This window comes from Eriocheir sinensis, chromosome 38 (assembly GCF_024679095.1).
Source record: "Eriocheir sinensis breed Jianghai 21 chromosome 38, ASM2467909v1, whole genome shotgun sequence".
NCBI classification, from domain to species: Eukaryota; Metazoa; Arthropoda; class Malacostraca; order Decapoda; family Varunidae; genus Eriocheir; species Eriocheir sinensis.
The window spans coordinates 4917797-4936090 of record NC_066546.1 but is presented as its reverse complement, the minus strand read 5'-3'; the positions used below and the strand labels follow the sequence as shown (position 1 = coordinate 4936090).

At 39.6% G+C, this 18294-nt stretch overlaps 2 protein-coding genes and 1 long non-coding RNA gene across 14 annotated transcripts in view; all 3 read left to right on the top strand.

The window, feature by feature from the left end:
• The window catches only part of LOC127008558 (E3 ubiquitin-protein ligase SH3RF1-like), a 50829-nt gene extending 32766 nt beyond the window's left edge, over nucleotides 1-18063 (top strand). For 4 of the 12 annotated variants that reach the window (XM_050880739.1, XM_050880740.1, XM_050880738.1 and 1 more), the window contains exons 12-16: nucleotides 3210-3375; nucleotides 7885-7990; nucleotides 8338-8510; nucleotides 15587-15754; nucleotides 16908-18017. In XM_050880739.1, coding sequence (XP_050736696.1) covers nucleotides 3210-3375; nucleotides 7885-7990; nucleotides 8338-8510; nucleotides 15587-15754; nucleotides 16908-17058 — 764 coding nt within the window. In that variant the 3' untranslated portion in view covers nucleotides 17059-18017. Of the gene's footprint in view, nucleotides 1-3209; nucleotides 3376-7884; nucleotides 7991-8337; nucleotides 8511-15586; nucleotides 15755-16907 lie in introns of those variants that run through there. The other 8 variants (XM_050880735.1, XM_050880737.1, XM_050880744.1 and 5 more) reach the window with 7 other exon arrangements.
• LOC127008561 (uncharacterized) lies at nucleotides 8517-11504 on the top strand. Its single transcript, XR_007761188.1, has 3 exons — nucleotides 8517-10656; nucleotides 10912-11013; nucleotides 11218-11504. It is a non-coding gene; the product is annotated as an uncharacterized LOC127008561 (long non-coding RNA).
• LOC127008560 (uncharacterized) lies at nucleotides 12479-15580 on the top strand. Its single transcript, XM_050880746.1, has 2 exons — nucleotides 12479-14325; nucleotides 14459-15580. Exon 1 carries the CDS (start codon nucleotides 12744-12746, stop codon nucleotides 13929-13931), a length of 1188 nt encoding a protein of 395 aa, XP_050736703.1. The 5' UTR covers nucleotides 12479-12743; the 3' UTR covers nucleotides 13932-14325; nucleotides 14459-15580.
• Nucleotides 18064-18294: the final 231 nt, after the last annotated feature.

The window sequence follows — 18294 nt, the reverse complement described above, 5'->3', positions numbered from 1 at the left end:
TAAATCGAGATGGTTTTTAACCCCTTAAAAATATCATGTTAATCTTAAGATTCTCTAATGTTATTTAAAATAAAATCAACCTCATGCTGCGGTTTGTGTTTGCGGTGCCCATCTCTGTTGGGGGTGTGACTCAGGGCATCAGTCTTGCTTGGTGCAGCTTTCAAATAGTTTTGCAGATGTAGTTGTTCAGGAAATTTCAGAAGTAACTTTTTTCTGGTAGCTTTTAGCTTTTCATTGATGGCGATTCATTTGATTTTTCCTTCCAGGTTTTTTTTCAGTAAATTCTGTTGACATGGATCCAGAACAATGGATGTAGTTACCCATGTTACAGCTAGATGCCTGTGGATACTATTGTAGAGCTTTGTGCAGAGCTAAAGCTTCAGCTTCATCACACATGCAGACATCATCATCTGTAATAGCTTTCCTCCTGATGATACTGTAACTAATGTTCAGCAGATAGTGTTACAGGAAATTCCATTAGCTAGCTCTGAGAGGAATCAGGAGTGTTATGAAACCCTTAGTTAGCCATGGGAAGTAGGAACATCTTAATGGATTTCAGTTTACAATGAAAGTTCAATAATCTGAACACGCTTAATCCAAAAATCCCAATATTCAACATTTCTTGTCAGGTGTCTAAAAAAATAAATAAATAAATAAATAAAAATAAATAAATAAATAAATAAATAAAGAGAGCTTTAAATGTGGTGTGTGGCACCAAGCAGTGGGGATGAGAAACAGGAGACTCAGGAGAGATTTGAATTTAGTCCAGGTGTTGACAACAGAATATATTAAATTGATTTTTGGAAATTGATTTTTGGACTATGGTGCCTCTATGGTCTATAACTCTATATCACTGATAAAGATGGCTCCCACAGCCTCTACAAGTGCTGGTGGGAAAAAGGAGAAAAGGAACCACGTAACTTTCTCTGTTACCGAGAAACTAAAAGTGATAAATTGAGTGGAAAGTGGCGAGAATAGAAAGAAAATCACGAAGGACTTTAACATTGGTGCCTCTACGATTTCAAACCTTGTGATGGCCAAGTCAAAGTTACAAAAGTTTGTGGCAGATGGACAATCAATGATGGAGAGAGAAATAGAAAGACAATGAAGAAGTAAAGGAGCAGTGCCTAGCAGGCTTTTTTCCTCCTTTAGCTGCATCCTTTGCTGTAAAAAAATGAAATAACGGATGAAGTGGTGTACCGGTGGTTTACTGCCAGGCGAGCAGAGGGCAAGTCAATATCGGGCCTTACAATTACTGAGAAGGGATAAAAGTTTTGTGGACATGAATATCGAAACTGAAGTTAAAATTTCTGATACATGGCTACATAATTTTAAAATGCAGCACGGGATTAGGGGCATCAGTATTTCTAGAGATGCTGCCAATTAAGGTGCAGTGTTGTTTATGGTGACATGTTTTCCCGACTGGTTAGTGAACACAGCTTAGCCCCGGATCAGATATTCAAGGCTGACAAGATGGGACTGTACTGGCATTGTTTACTTACTCTTACTCTGGCTGGCTGTGGTGAGAGGAGAGCAAGTGGGTTGAAAATGAACAAAGATAGGCTTACAGTGCTGCCTTGTGCCAACACTACAGTAGGTTTAAGGAATTTTGTCTGGTACACTAATACTCGGTCAAATTATGACATATGAGTAAGAAGTGAATAAGTGAAAACTTGACTATGTTGGAAGGCTTTGCCTTTCCAGTGACACGTTCCTGTTGCTTGGCGTTTTCGTGAACCTGCTTTACATTTTAGTGCCTTTATTACATTGATTTACCTACCCAAAACTGCTGTTCAACACTTCTGCACATTACTGGTGGATAATATAACATTTTTTTTTTCTGATTACGTGACTATATTTTTTGTCTTCAGAAGTCCCTCCCAATAATTCGAACACTTTGATAATCCAAATGACCTTTGGTCCACTGCCATTTGGATAATTGAACTTTTACTGTATATGAAAATATAAATTACTTTTTCAAGTGATGCACATCGTAGATATAGATACTCATCAGAACTCTTCTTCTCGTAACAGTACAAGAACTTATTTGTCAGTTTGCTTAGGTTTTCCATGCCTTATTTTCAAATGTTATTAATTTTTCGCGTAAATTTTTACTTCAGTCAAGTCTCTTTTATCTGAAAATCATGGGACTTTAAAAGTGCTGTTAAATCAAATTTTTCAGATGAACGATAATCAATAAAATACAAGGGAAAACAGATTAAGTAAACAAGCTGACGAAATTTGTTGACAAATTCCTCTGCAGCGTCCGTGTCAGCCAAATTTTTTTCACCACACACATTAGTTTCCTGATGCCATGTCTCTTTTTAAACTTTTGGAGCCATCCAATAGAGAATTCACATGGCTCTTTCAGTTCCATGACTTCATGGAAATGCTTAACCTTTCCTATGATGAGCAGGCCAGTCACTGCACATCCCTCGGCACATTTGGTAAGAAACCATTCGTATAAAACTTTGTCCAGCTCTTGAAACTTTGCTTCCTTTAATGTACATCGCTTTTCCATAGTCTGTGAAACATCAGAATTAACCACAAATTCTGAGGAGTTAGTCTTTCTGTTTTCGTGGTTGACCCGACATTGTAATTAATCCTTCATCAACACAGTTCTGCTTACACCACTTTCTATCTTCTTACATAATTCAATTTTCTGTTTCAGAGTAAGCACAACTCTTTTCCTCTTAGTACTTCCACCAACTGGGTTACCTTGAAGAGGAGTGGGGGAGGATGGGGAGCTGGTGGTGGCTGGCACACGCTCTGGTGGAACATCTGTAAACAAACGCTAGTGGCGCAAGGCTCAGATTTCGGATAAATTTCTAATTTCTTCAGTTAAATGAAATGAGAGTTTTCGTAAAACTTACGGTTATTCGAATAATTCAGTTAAGAGAATCTCGGATAAAAGAAACTTGACTGTACTTAGCATATGGACCAGTTTTGCGGTAATTGTATGTTAGTTCGTTTTATATCTTTGACAAGAAGAATAAGGTATGGAAATCGGGGAAACAGTAACAAGAGAAACATTTATGATGGGTAAAAGTAAGTATACATATACATACAAAACAACTGCAAGTTGCTAAAAACTTCTGTAAACGCACTTATAATCCTTTAAAACCATGTTAATAAAGTTCCACATCAAGTTACAAGCAACAATTTCAAAAGCCAGAGCTGAAATTCCAAGTGTGGCCTTTGTTCCTTAGGGGGGCTGATGGGGGGCAACTCTCCATCCCTGCCACCTGAGCTGCCGCCAAGGTCCGTTAGTTCTGGCACCGAGACATCTTCATCCCACCGCACAACTGGCCTCACCTCCTCTTCCTGGCACGCCTCATCGCAGACACCACCACAGAGCTTTGGAGTCAGTCAGAGGTGTGGTGAATGAGGTGTTGGTGACTGATGTCCAGTTAGGTTTATTATTTTTGTAGAGATGAACAAATATGGGTCTAGTAATAATCTGACACCACACCTAGGTTTTGGAGTATGATTAAGAGGGTGCTGGTGCTTCATGTTGTTTTGCTGGCTATGTGAACTGTTGTAGTGGTAAATGTTAGAGTTTAAGTGTCATTCAGAGGTATGGTGAGGGAATATTAGTGCTTGGTGTTGGGGAGTTAATGTTGAGTAGGTTCATTATTATTGTAGGACTGATCACAGGTGTCATGTAACTTTGAAGCCAGTCAGAGGTCTTGATGAGGGGAATGTTGGTGCTTGGTGTCAAAAAGCTAGGCTGATAGGGCTGTTGTTATGTGACAGTAACTGCAGATTTTTGGGAAATTTATGTCTGGTGCCTATAATTTATATATTTATTTATTTATTTATTTATTATTTTTTTAGGTGATATTGCACTTGCCCATAGAGGTGCTCGTTTTCCTTGGAAAGTTTGCTGCTAGCTGACTGTTTGAATATATGATGTCTGAATAGCATCATTGCATTTGAAAAAAAAATTCAGGTAATGTGAATCAAAACTTGTTTATGAACTCAAGTTTCTCCCTCCAATATATGTTGTGTCAATAAATAGAGAGATTATGAAGCAATCTTTTGTTAAGTCTTTATTTGTTTACATAAGTCACCCAGGCCAGCAACACTAGCATGTGTTCAGATGCATTCTTTTTCATTTGTAACTTTTCACATATTTTAACGCAGATTGGAAAAGAGTATCTGTGACTATTGGTATATTCATTAGTTTCATACAGATGGGGAAAAAATTAGTTAATTTATAGTTTTATCTGATGTATTGTGATCTAATGAATAGCCTACTTGCTACAAGGCATACACTTGTGCTTCCATCTGAGTCATTTGAGTAAATTCTGGACTTCATAACAAGTTCATAATTGGATGATTTCTTCTGTTTAGTGCAATTTGTACTGATCTGCGTCAAAATATGAGAAAAGTATGTATGAAGTACGTGCATCTGAACAAATTGTCTTACTGACATGGGCAACTAGTGTTAACAAATTGAGACCTACCAGCCCATTACTTCAGAGTTTCTTTACTTATTATCATTTTTGGGTGGACACGGGCTATATAGAGGCCGTCATGGTCAAGCGTATACGTTCCTTCGAGGAAGGACCACAAACCCTTGCTGGGTGACGGCTCATGAAGGAGGGGGGAGGATGCCGATAGACCAACTATTGGCTTACGTCACCCTAGCCGACCAAGTCGGTCTTTCGACAAGGATTGGTGTGTCTCTTTGTACAAGTCAAAGACGTGAGCGTGGGTTCCCTTTGTTCGCTGCAAGATGAGAGTGCTCAGAGCAGAAAATACTGGGAATAGAGTCATAGTTAGGGCTGGCACCTTGATTTAAAAAAGTAAGGAGCGCAACACCCCATTCTCCAACAGAATGAATCCATATTTTAAGGAACGGGTGGCAATCCTAAAATTTCTCTGGCCTGCCATGACTGACAGCCGCTGCCTGCTGCTGGTGAAGGCAAGAAGAAGGGGGGAGAGATGCGTATTTTACATGTATTTCAGGACGACCCATGACAAACATAATTTCATGGACTGGTTTTGTGGTTCACCGAAAAATGCGCTCACTACATTTTTAAAATTCTGAATTTTATCTGCTTAACCATTCAGACAGGCAGAACAAATGGCATTTTATATTGTAACGAAAAGGTGGCAAGTTTGCAACCCTAAGGCGTCATCTGGCGATATGGCTTTCTTGAACGACCACCCATTCTTGAGACTGTTTTTCACCTCCCTCCCCTAATCCGCCAGAGCGCTCTATCTCGTCCATATGATTGGATGAACCAACACTATTTCTCATTTTATCACTCATCAAGGACAACACGCGTTAATTTAGTCACAGTTACGGGATCTACAGTTTATAAGGAGTATTTCAGTAGCTACTTAGCGCAGTGGTGGGCACAGTTCCGCTAATCCACTAACTGTTAGTTAGCAAAGCTAACATTTTTGTTAGCTGATTAGCATTTTCGCTAACATTGGAAACAGTTAGCGGACAAATTAGCTTCTGCTAAATGTAGTTCCTCCTCCGCTAGCTTGAAATCCACAAAAAAATTCATACAGGTTTGTTCATGTCCTTTATGGGCAGACACAGTATTGCATGGCGCAATAATTCCAGGGCTTCCACTTTTGGGTAAATTACGCCTTAAAGTAGTGTAATTGGACAATTATTAGGGAAACTTTTTGGTATTTTAGGGTAATGCATCTTGCATTTCCAACTCTTTGAACTTGGATTTTAATAACAAAAATTCAATATTTTCCACCTTACAAGAAATAAACTTGATAATAAAAATAAGTGTCAGTTATGGAAAAAAAGTAAAAGCTGTATAAATTTGCGGGAAATCTTTGGTAAAATATACGGATTTAGGATAAACTGGAGGCTTCTTTCTCTTCTTGTTGTTGCTTGTTGGACTCTTTGTTCAGTTCAACTGCGACATTGTCACCGTGTAGTCGCGTTCGTTATTGCCACCTCGTTTATCGTTATCGACGTCATGGAAGGTGACCCGAGTGAGGACGTTTTTGTTCCACAATGTAAATTCATATATAAAAAAAGTTTGCAGTTAGCGTTAGCTTTCACTAACTTCTTTATCAGTTTAGCGGTTTACCGTAAGCAAAGCTAACTTTTTAGTTAGTGGATTACCAGTAAGTGAAGCTAACTTTTCGGTTAGCGGTGCCCACCATTGACTTAGCGTCATTACATGTGACGGAGTTTCTTAAAAAGTCCTTTTTCTCTACAAAATATTGACAAATGGCATCGTTTCAACTTCTTGTTTCTAACGATGACGATGATGTTTTCATAACAGGAAGTTCTTACTTAACATACAGTGATGCTTTAAAATGGTCTATGGTGCAACAGTAACAACAATAACCTTGTGAACTCTATGTCCACCTCCACTTGGCAGGATTACCCACAGGAAGCTCAGGAAATGGTCATCACCATAGGCCTATGGAGGTGTGGCCAGCAAGACAGTGACCGTACCCAGCCCCGCCGTGGCTTGTGCAGGACCCGCAATTCTTACCAAGAATTTTGGGGAATTCTTTCAAATCTAACACACCAGAACAAGAAATGCAAGAATTTCGCAAGATTTGGGGTTTATTCTTGCTCGGTCTAGGGTAATTCTTGACCGCCAGATGATGGCTCTAGTCTCAGTCTGCGTTGTAAACTCGTAGAAATAGCATCTGTGCGCTCATGTCATGATTTCAGCCCTACAGTGTGTTTTCAGCACACAATGTGAGTTCTTCGTGCTTTAACAATGTCTCCCAGAAAGATGGTTAATAGGGATGGTGCTGCAAAGAAGAAAACAGGAACGGTGGATACTATGCTTGTCTTGGCAGCTTGTATACCTTCTTGGACGTGACTGACTCCCATTCACCCTCCACCTCGGATGATACGTCGGGTTAGCTTCACGTTGGTGGTCGAATGTAGTTCCGGTGCCTCGAGAAAAGGGAAACTGTGGCTGCTAAACCCCGGGGTGAAGCCTACACCTCGAGCGTAGCTAGCAGCTGCGGGAGTCTCCACTGTAACACATTGATTTGTATTTCATATTATTTATTGCTATTTGTTAGTAAAATTACTTTAATTCTGTAAAAAATAGCATGAAAAATGTTTTTTAATAAATATATTTTGAGATATGGGACGCATTTATGGGATTTGCATTAATTTCAATGGGGAAATTTGTTTTGGTTTATGAGTGTTTTGGTGTGCAAGCAAAATTCCGGAATGAATTAAACTTGTAAACCGAGGCTTGACTGTAATGGAGGGAGGAACTGGAGTTTGAAAAAAGATTTGATTCACATTATCCGGTAATTATGTAAAATACAATAATGCGGTTTCGACATCATATATTAAACCATTCAATAAATAAATTCTGAGGCAAAAGAGCACCTCTATGAACAAATGCATTTTTGCCTCAGTAAAAAAAAGTAGATTGTAGTAACATGCTGTTGGATGGTATTTTTTCTGATATCTGTCGTAGGTTCCCTATGATGTGTTTTGTTAATGTACAGATTAACTTCTGTGTGCTAAAAACCTATGCCTCTACATTTTTTTTTATATCTTATGTAGTGATGGCACAGTTTTGTTGGTGTGGTGTGACTTCTCAGCAACTGGCAGCTGAAGTAGCTATATTGTGTCAGTGTTTAGGTTAATTTATAAATATAATGCAGTTATATGTTGACAGTTTTAAATTACCTCATGTTCATAGCTAGATGCACCAGAACTAAGAAATATGATGTACATAATTTAATTTGAAGATATTGTAACTTTATGCAATACTAGTATTTGCCATGGCCTATTATAGTTATAAATTTGTTATTCCTTAATTTTTTTATTTTCATAACATGAGAACAGGTGAGATGTGGAATTTGTGTTATACATGCCACCAGTATTTGTAAGGCTTGACATTTCCTTCCCTCCAGGTCTGTTAGTGGAATTAGCAATGCAGTGTCACCACCTCCAAACATTGCTCTTGGTGATAACTCCTCAGTTGCCACCAGCAGCACAACCTCAGTTAAAGTGGACAGGGTATGTACTGTTGACAAAAATCATCATCAGTGACTTGTAAAGGCAGGATGGAAAGTAAAAGAAATGAATAATCAAGATATTGTAGCCCTGTGTTATCAGCAAAATATATTGAGGGGGTCCAGTCTCCAATTTCAATTTTGTTGTTTAATAGACATGCTACTTTTAGTTGCATCACACAATTTTAAGTGGAACTTTGGTACCTGTTTCCTTGATACCTTTTCTTATCTCTGGAATCAGACACTACAAATATATAACACTTGAAGTATATAACGCTGACTCAGTATAATGATGTTTTGAAAGTTTTTATGCTGATCACTTCTAATTCTTCAAACTTTACATTTCCGCAGAAAAGCACAAAGGAGAGGGGTGGAAGCAGTGGCAGTGGCATGAGTCTGATGCGTAAGTTGGCAAACAGTGGCAAAAAGAAGAGCAAGTCTCCTCCTCCCTCATACTCCATGGACAACCCAGTTTTTGAGGACTCCACTGTCTCATCAAATGTTCTCCAACATGTCCACACAAGGTAAGGTGGCATGGTTTACCTGGTGACAGGTAGCATCATTTTTTATACCTACTTTTCCCTGTTGGTGTCCCTCAGACGTGTAAAAGAGAGTACTGCAGAAAAGCCTTGAAGAACTGCAGACTTGACCCTCTGAACCCTCCTTTTTGTCTCCCTTTCATTGCAAGATATATAGTGTTTCTTGTATCGTTTTTTTCCATTCCTCTGACAGTACTTCAACCATTTTTACAGTTGGTTCCTGTGGTGGGTCACTGTTTCTTTCCTGCACTTTTCTGAGTTGTTTATAGATATTTTCTGTCCTAAAGTTCACTCATGAAATCTCTCCTGCAGCAGAGTGTGAACTTGAATTTTTTTAAACATTTTCTTACATAGTACTTTCCAGTAATAAGAGAGAAATCAAGTCCAAAAGAGTAACATTGCCACCAGAGGATCAATAAAATGTTCTTGTTCTTACATAGAAGTGCATTAGTGGTTAGTGAACTTAATACAATTACTATTGGAATATTTGTTTGAGACTGCTTTCAGTGTGACCAGTGAAAAATAGTTTTGCAAAAAACTGTTGCTAATCATGGGAATAAGTCTTCTGCTATACACAGACCTTATAACAGTTAAAATTCAAGAAATTCTTATAAGGAATGTTGCCAACCCTAAGTATGAATTACATTGATCTCCATAGTCTGCCGTAACTCATGTAAGATATATAAGGACAAAAATGAAGTGATGTTGGAATGCTGTAGTCTTCTGAGGTTGTGTGATTGAGAGGAACTTGCACAGATATGGTGTAGTGTTATTAAAAAAAAATGGAGAGGTGTGACAAAAAAAATAAAGGTAGGATATGAAAATTGATTATCATAGTGAGTTTTTCATGGGGTAGAAGCAGTGTGTGAAAGGTCTGGTCTGGTTGAAATAGTAAAAAACTGGATTATGGAGTGGTCAAATGGGTGAAGCATCTTGCTTTGATAGTTTAGACACATGATAAGAATGATTTAGAATGATTGTGGATTGTGACGGTATCAGGAGTAGGTTACCAGTGAAATGGATTAAGTGGACATGTATTAAAGAGAAAGTTGATAGGTGAGGGACTGAGTGTGCTGAGAGAGTGCTGGAACATGGAAAGTTGGAGACATTTGTGCCCTGGTCACACCCCTGAAGAAAGTTCCTGTGAGGGAACTTGGGTGTAGGAGATATAGATGGATATATAGAAGAGGGAAATGTGTAATTATTTATTGATGAGAGTGTGGGACCTGTGATTTTTTCACTTGTGTTTGGCTTGGCTTATAGTTGCACTGAGCCTAGAATAATGCAATGCAGCAAACTGAGCCATGTCACTGTTTCACATGTTAGGTGTAGCAATCGTCACTGGGGCTGATGTGGTGCTTTTGTGATGCTTATAGTTTTCTTTTTGTTTGTTACTTTAAACAGTGATCAAGATATATAGTAAGGCTGGGCATGTCAGATTGAGAATTGATACCCTTTATTTTATCAGTCTACATGTTATAAATTTTCCAATGCTGGGATTCTTATTTTTCATGAGTTTTAATTTCAGCTAGCAAATTAAACTTTCTTTTTTATTTTATTTATTATTTTTTTTAAGGCATGTATAGACATCAAACAAGAATAAGTGATAAGAAAACTCAGTCATTACGTATATTTTGGCTTGATATGAGTTGATGTAAAGTGGTGAATCCATTTTTAAGCTGATTATAATGAACCTAAGGCCTTGTTCACACCATGGGGACAGTCATGCCCAAGTTGGTCATAGTCTCAGTGTATTCACACACCTAGTCAAGGGATGTTCTTGCTACAATCACAGTGAGTATATTCACACCCCCAGTCAAAGGATGTTCTTGCTATGGTCACAATCTGAGTATATCCACACACCCAGTCAAGGGGCATTCTTGCTACAGTCACAATCTGAGTATATTCACACACCCAGTCAAGGGATGTTCTTGCTATGGTCACAATCTGAGTATATCCACACACCCAGTCAAGGGAGGTTCTTGCTACAGTCAAAATCTGAGAATATCCACACACCCAGTCAAGGGATGTTCTTGCTATGGTCACAATCTGAGTATATCCACACACCCAGTCAAGGGAGGTTCTTGCTATAGACAAAATCTGAGTATATCCACACACCCAGTCAAGGGAGGTTCTTGCTACAGTCAAAATCTGAGAATATCCACACACCCAGTCAAGGGATGTTCTTGCTATGGTCACATTCTGAGTATATTCACACACCCAGTCAAGGGATGTTCTTGCTACAATCACAATCTGAGTATATCCACACACTCAGTCAAGGGACGTTCTTGCTATGGTCACAATCTGAGTATATTCACACACCCAGTCAAGGGATGTTCTTGCTATGGTCACAATCTGAGTATATCCACACACCCAGTCAAGGGAGGTTCTTGCTACAGTCAAAATCTGAGTATATCCACACACCCAGTCAAGGGATGTTCTTGCTATGGTCACATTCTGAGTATATTCACACACCCAGTCAAGGGATGTTCTTGCTATGGTCACATTCTGAGTATATTCACACACCCAGTCAAGGGAGGTTCTTGCTACAGTAAAAATCTGAGTATATCCACACACCCAGTCAAGGGATGTTCTTGCTACGGTCACGGTATGAGTATATTCACACACCCAGTCAAGGGATGTTCTTGCTATGGTCACAATCTGAGTATATCCACACACCCAGTCAAGGGAGGTTCTTGCTACAGTCAAAATCTGAGTATATCCACACACCCAGTCAAGGGATGTTCTTGCTACAGTCAAAATCTGAGTATATCCACACACCCAGTCAAGGGATGTTCTTGCTACAGTCAAAATCTGAGTATATCCACACACCCAGTCAAGGGATGTTCTTGCCATGGTCAAAATCTGAGTATATCCACACACCCAGTCAAGGGATGTTCTTGCTACAGTCAAAATCTGAGTATATCCACACACCCAGTCAAGGGATGTTCTTGCTACAGTCAAAATCTGAGTATATCCACACACCCAGTCAAGGGAGGTTCTTGCTACAGTCAAAATCTGAGTATATCCACACACCCAGTCAAGGGATGTTCTTGCTACAGTCAAAATCTGAGTATATTCACACACCCAATCAAGGGATGTTCTTGCTACGGTCACAGTCTGAGTATATTCACACACCCAATCAAGGGATGTTCTTGCTACAGTCAAAATCTGAGTATATTCACACACCCAATCAAGGGATGTTCTTGCTATGGTCACAGTCTGAGTATATCCACACACCCAATCAAGGGATGTTCTTGCTATGGTCACAGTCTGAGTATATCCACACACCCAGTCAAGGGATGTTCTTGCCATGGTCATGGTCTGAGTATATTCACACACCCAGTCAAGGGATGTTCTTGCTATGGTCACAGTCTGAGTATATCCACACACCCAATCAAGGGATGTTCTTGCTACGGTCACAGTCTGAGTATATTCACACACCCAGTCAAGGGATGTTCTTGCTATGGTCACAGTCTGAGTATATCCACACACCCAATCAAGGGATGTTCTTGCTACGGTCACAGTCTGAGTATATTCACACACCCAGTCAAGGGATGTTCTTGCTATGGTCACAGTCTGAGTATATCCACACACCCAGTCAAGGGATGTTCTTGCTATGGTCACAGTCTGAGTATATCCACACACCCAATCAAGGGATGTTCTTGCTATGGTCACAGTCTGAGTATATTCACACACCCAGTCAAGGGATGTTCTTGCTATGGTCACAGTCTGAGTATATTCACACACCCAGTCAAGGGATGTTCTTGCTATGGTCACAGTCTGAGTATATTCACACACCCAGTCAAGGGATGTTCTTGCTCTGGTCACAGTCTGAGTATATCCACACACCCAGTCAAGGGATGTTCTTGCTCTGGTCACAGTCTGAGTATATCCACACACCCAGTCAAGGGATATTGTTGCTACAGTCACAGTCTGAGTATATCCACACCCAGTCAAGGGATGTTCTTGCTATGGTCACAGTCTGAGTATATTCACACACCCAGTCAAGGGATGTTCTTGCTATGGTCACAGTCTGAGTATATTCACACACCCAGTCAAGGGATGTTCTTGCTATGGTCACAGTCTGAGTATATCCACACACCCAGTCAAGGGATGTTCTTGCTATGGTCACAGTCTGAGTATATTCACACACCCAGTCAAGGGATGTTCTTGCTATAATCACAGTCTGAGTATATCCACACACCCAGTCAAGGGATGTTCTTGCTATGGTCACAGTCTGAGTATATCCACACACCCAGTCAAGGGATGTTCTTGCTATGGTCACAGTCTGAGTATATCCACACACCCAGTCAAGGGATGTTCTTGCTATGGTCACAGTCTGAGTATATTCACACACCCAGTCAAGGGATGTTCTTGCCATGGTCACAGTCTGAGTATATCCACACACCCAGTCAAGGGATGTTCTTGCCATGGTCATGGTCTGAGTATATCCACACACCCAGTCAAGGGATATTGTTGCTACAGTCACAGTCTGAGTATATCCACACACTCAGTCAAGGGATGTTCTTGCTATGGTCACAGTCTGATTATATTCACACACCCAGTCAAGGGATGTTCTTGCTATGGTTATGGTATGAGTATATTCACACACCCAGTCAAGGGATGTTCTTGCTATGGTTACGGTATGAGTATATTCACACACCCAGTCAAGGGATGTTCTTGCTATGGTTACGGTATGAGTATATTCACACACCCAGTCAAGGGATGTTCTTGCTACAATCACAAACTGAATATATTCACATGCCCGGTCAAGGAATGTTCTTGCTATGGTCACAGTCTGAGTATATTCACACACCCAGTCAAGGGATGTTCTTGCTATGGTCACAGTCTGAGTATATTCACACACCCAGTCAAGGGATGTTCTTGCTATGGTCACAGTCTGAGTATATCCACACACCCAGTCAAGGGATGTTCTTGCTATGGTCACAGTCTGAGTATATTCACAAACCCAGTCAAGGGATGTTCTTACTATGGTCACAATCTGAGTATATTCACACACCCAGTCAAGGGATGTTCTTACTATGGTCACAATCTGAGTATATTCACACACCCAGTCAAGGGATATTCTTGGTACAATCACAATCTGAGTATATTCACACACCCAGTCAAGGGATGTTCTTGCCATGGTCACAGTCTGAGTATATCCACACACCCAGTCAAGGGATGTTCTTGCCATGGTCATGGTCTGAGTATATCCACACACCCAGTCAAGGGATGTTCTTGCCATGGTCATGGTCTGAGTATATCCACACACCCAGTCAAGGGATGTTCTTGCTATGGTCACAGTCTGAGTATATTCACACACCCAGTCAAGGGATGTTCTTGCTACAATCACAAACTGAATATATTCACATGCCCGGTCAAGGAATGTTCTTGCTATAGTCACAGTCTGAGTATATTCACACACCCAGTCAAGGGATGTTCTTGCTTCAGTCACGGTCTGAGTATATTCACACACTCAGTCAAGGGATGTTCTTGTTACGGTTACAATCTGAGTATATTCACACACCCAATCAAGGGACGTTCTTGCTCCAGGTGTGGGGCCCATGTCATCCTCGCTCCCTCAGCAGCATGAGTCACATCATCATTGATGGATAAATCAGAAAAGGAAGAGTTTCTGGGTTCATTCGATATTGTAAGATAGGAAGCTTGAAAAGAAATGCCATACACTGTTGACTCATTCAAATGATGATGAAAGTAAATTTTAGCTACTTTAGAATGAACTTTGGGATTTTTAAAAAATACTATACATAACTGAAAAATGTTTTATGTGAGGGTTGGAGCAAGACTGAGGCATCCACACTGGCAGTTTGCTCTGCTCATGGTCTGTTCACACTCTGGTCAAAGATATCTTTTGAATTGATTGTGACTGGAATACAAATATATAATGACTTGGCAGTTACTGCCAGTGTGGATGCTACCATTGAAATACATGTAATATTGTGTGACTGGACTGTAACTTGATTGTGACTGTTTCTGTAGTGTGAATCAGGCCGTAGTTACAGAGTCTGGGACTGGTACATTGGCTGTGGTGGGCATGTGGCACTGAGTTACTGTTGCCAAAACCATTGGGGGTGATCAGTTTTTATTAAATTTCATAGTAGTTAAATTTAGAGCTAAGAATAATGCTGTGTCTTTTCAAAACACACTTTGTAATGGAATGTTTAATTGTCATCAGAAGTTGAGAAATAACATCAGTGCATTGCAAAGGGCTGTAAATATATATTTCAGCTCATATAATATTGTAGACCATGTCTGGAAGGTCCTATAACCATTATCTAATTGTTTACCAGCAAACAAACCTTGGCATACATTCTTATTTGGAATTTTTATATTTATGGATGTCATCTTATTTCTACTTGACACTTAGTATGTGAATTAGGTTTCTTACTGTTCTGTTTATGCCTTTGACTAACAACCCTTCAGAGTGGGAGCAGGTTTTCCAAAAGTAATTGTAAGTGAATGTTAACCAATTAAAATACTATGAGTATTTGAAAGGAATGGTAACACTAGGGTGCTTTAGTTTTATCTTTCCTTTTCTTCCGATATTTTTTTCTGCACTGATCGTCATTATTGTTTTCCATTCATATTGCTAATTTCATCCATTTTCATCTTTGTTTCAACTCCTTATTTTTAAGATTACTCCCCAGGCAACAGGTTCTTGATGCTGACGGATTCACTGCGTCTTTGTTGGTTTTAGCTTTAGCTCACTCTAGCCTAAATTAACTTATATACATTCAAATTAACTATCTACTTCTATTATGAGTTCCTGGTTATATATATATATATATATATATATATATATATATATATATATATATATATATATATATATATATATATATATATATATATATATTTTCCAGAGTGTAACAAAAATTCACCTTCAGCACTAAAAATTAGTCATCCATCATTGTTCCCCTCAATTTTTAAAGCCAACAGAGCAGTGTAACGATGATGCTTGACCTCCACCTTTCACTGTTGCCCAATAACTTGCTTTGCTTGCCTCATCCCTGGCGTTGGTCTCTGTGGGCCAGGTCTGGGTCTTGTCCAGGCACCCTGGTAGGGGGGGGTGCTGGAGGTGTCTTGGTGACAGGCTTAGGCTTTGGTCCAAACTCTCGCCTTCGTGCTGCTGGGGGTTCCTGCCGTGTTAGGTCCCGAGACAGGCCTAATGTCCTCCTGTCCAACTTGGTATTGCGGGGAAGGTGAGTACTCCACTGGAGGGGCTGCCACTCCTGCTGCCTCCGCTGCCTATAAGCTAATTGTGATGTTTGTGGAATGCCTTTCCTGACCATCCTCCACATGTCTTACTATGCATTGTGTTACTTGCCACATTATTGTGTTCTGAGTCAAGGATGTATGTCTGTAGCTATGTTGTTAGACATTTGTGCTTCTTAACAACAAAGCATGGCTCTGCTGTAAACACAAAGAGGAAGTACACCCTAGAACTGCAGGGTGTAATGTGTGAAGAGAAGCTTTTTTATATATATATATATATATATATATATATATATATATATATATATATATATATATATATATATATATATATATATATATATATATATATATATATATATGTAATGCGATGTTATTCAATAAATTTCTAACCTAATAGTGTGAACAAACTGACATGTTCTTAAGCACTCTTTACAAAAAGAAATTCTTTGGTATGGAATATTCTGTTTTAGTACAAACTGCTGTTTAATATTCTTGTAGTTAGATATCTTTAAGATAGAGGAAATAGAATGTCTACCTGCATCGCTAATACATAAGAAACACTGACAATTGTCTTATGTTAGTGAGTTAGGGGTGTTCGCTTAGGGCTCCTTAGAGAGCAGTGTTGCAGCACATGTAGTTCTTTAACCAAGGGAATGTAGACTGTGTACTGCCATAGGTGAAGAGCAGCTTATGCATGAATGTGTGTGTGTGTGTGTGTGTGTGTGTGTGTGTGTGTGTGTGTGTGTGTGTGTGTGTGTGTTGTGCAAATGTTGGTGTGGATATGGGTGTTCTGTTTGATGTGCAACTTTGTACAATGTGTGGAAATGCTGGTTTACACATCAGTTAATGAACCAGTGTAACATGATAGATTTCGACTAATCATAATCCACAATAAAAATGGATTGTTTGGTCACTGACTTATTGTTATCTATGCAGGGACCTCGCTATTATTGGAGTATTGAAAGGCAAGCATTGATTAAATGAAGACAAGAGCAGATAAATAATTTTGTGTAATTATCTAGTTATATTTTCTCCATTTTCCACAAACCTTAAGTATAGGAGTTCAAGTGAACATTAGAGCATATGAACACCTTTCTTTAGAGATGAATAATTACACTTGGACACCATTCATGACAGGAGTGGAAGTAATCCAGATACAAGTGGTGTTGGCGTGTCCTCCTCCCCCCTGTCCTCATCGCCACCACCCAGCACGCAGAGCAACATGGACTCAGCCACAGACACACCGAGACGCAAGAAGCAGCCGGTGCCCCTTGTCAGGGAAAGGTGAGTCAGGGGGGATACGTGTTTTGAAAAGGATGTCAATGTTGATAAACATGTTAAGCGCGTTTTGAGCCACTGGTGTACCGAGCAGATGTTTCCCTCTTTGCGTATTGGTACATCCGTGGCCTGAATGGCCCTTTCTATAAACTTTTGAAAACATTAGTATATAACCAATTTGTGTGTATATTTGTATTCATTAAGGCTACAGATGAGATGCAATGATATCAGGTAATAAAATAATACTTATGATTATGTAAATTATGTATTTGTAATTAGCCAAAATATAAATTTTCTGTGTTCAATTTTCAAATACAAATTTAGTTTTCATATAACACAGTAATTCTATATGCATTATAATCAGTATCAGCATAAAGCAGTTATAGAATATAACTCATTCAAATGCATTCTTTGTATGTAAATCCAAAAAAGAAAACTGAAACCCCAGTACCTCGTGGCAGCCCACTGGTCGATTGAGATTGTAGATAGAATATTTCATTTTCTCGTGTTCTTTTTGCAGTTTTTCTTCCTCCTCCACCACATCCTCCTCTCCATCACTATTATGTGGGGAAGCTGATTGTATTCCATAAAAGGCTTAATTTCTGTTGGGGGTAAAAAAAAAATGTACAGTACCCTCTCGAGTTTTGCGCAATCCGAGTTTCGCGGTTAGTCCTAAATTCTTACCACCCCGAGTTTTGCGCTGCTTTGACACGTACGGGTCACGTCTACTTACCATCGGCGTCACGCACGCTACCTTTAACCCTTTCATTGCTAAACGCTCGCAGTGAGCGTTAGGCGTATTTGCTAGTGGTGCTAAACACTCGCTGTGAGCTCCAGCCACACTCAAATCCCCTGCGTATGAGAGTGTTCCAACACTAATTCTCACAACACAGGATTGCCAATTGAGTGGGTTCTTCACTAAATTTGGTGGAAAATCATATCAGCCCAGCGCGGCAAATCTACGGACGAGTAACTGGCGGATATTCTTGCCCAATATAGCGGCATTTTTGCATAGCTTCACCTATCACCTGACTGATTCTTTGACCATTTTTTTTTTTTTTTTTTTTACAACAGAGGAGGCAGTTCAAGGGCACACAAAAAAAGAAAACAATAATAAAAAAACGCCCGCTACTCGCTGCTCATAAAAAAGAAACAAAAGAGGTGGCCGAAAGGAATATCAAATACGGGAGGAGAGGTGTCCTGATACCCTCCTCTTGAAAGAGTTCAAGTCGTAGGCAGGAGGAAA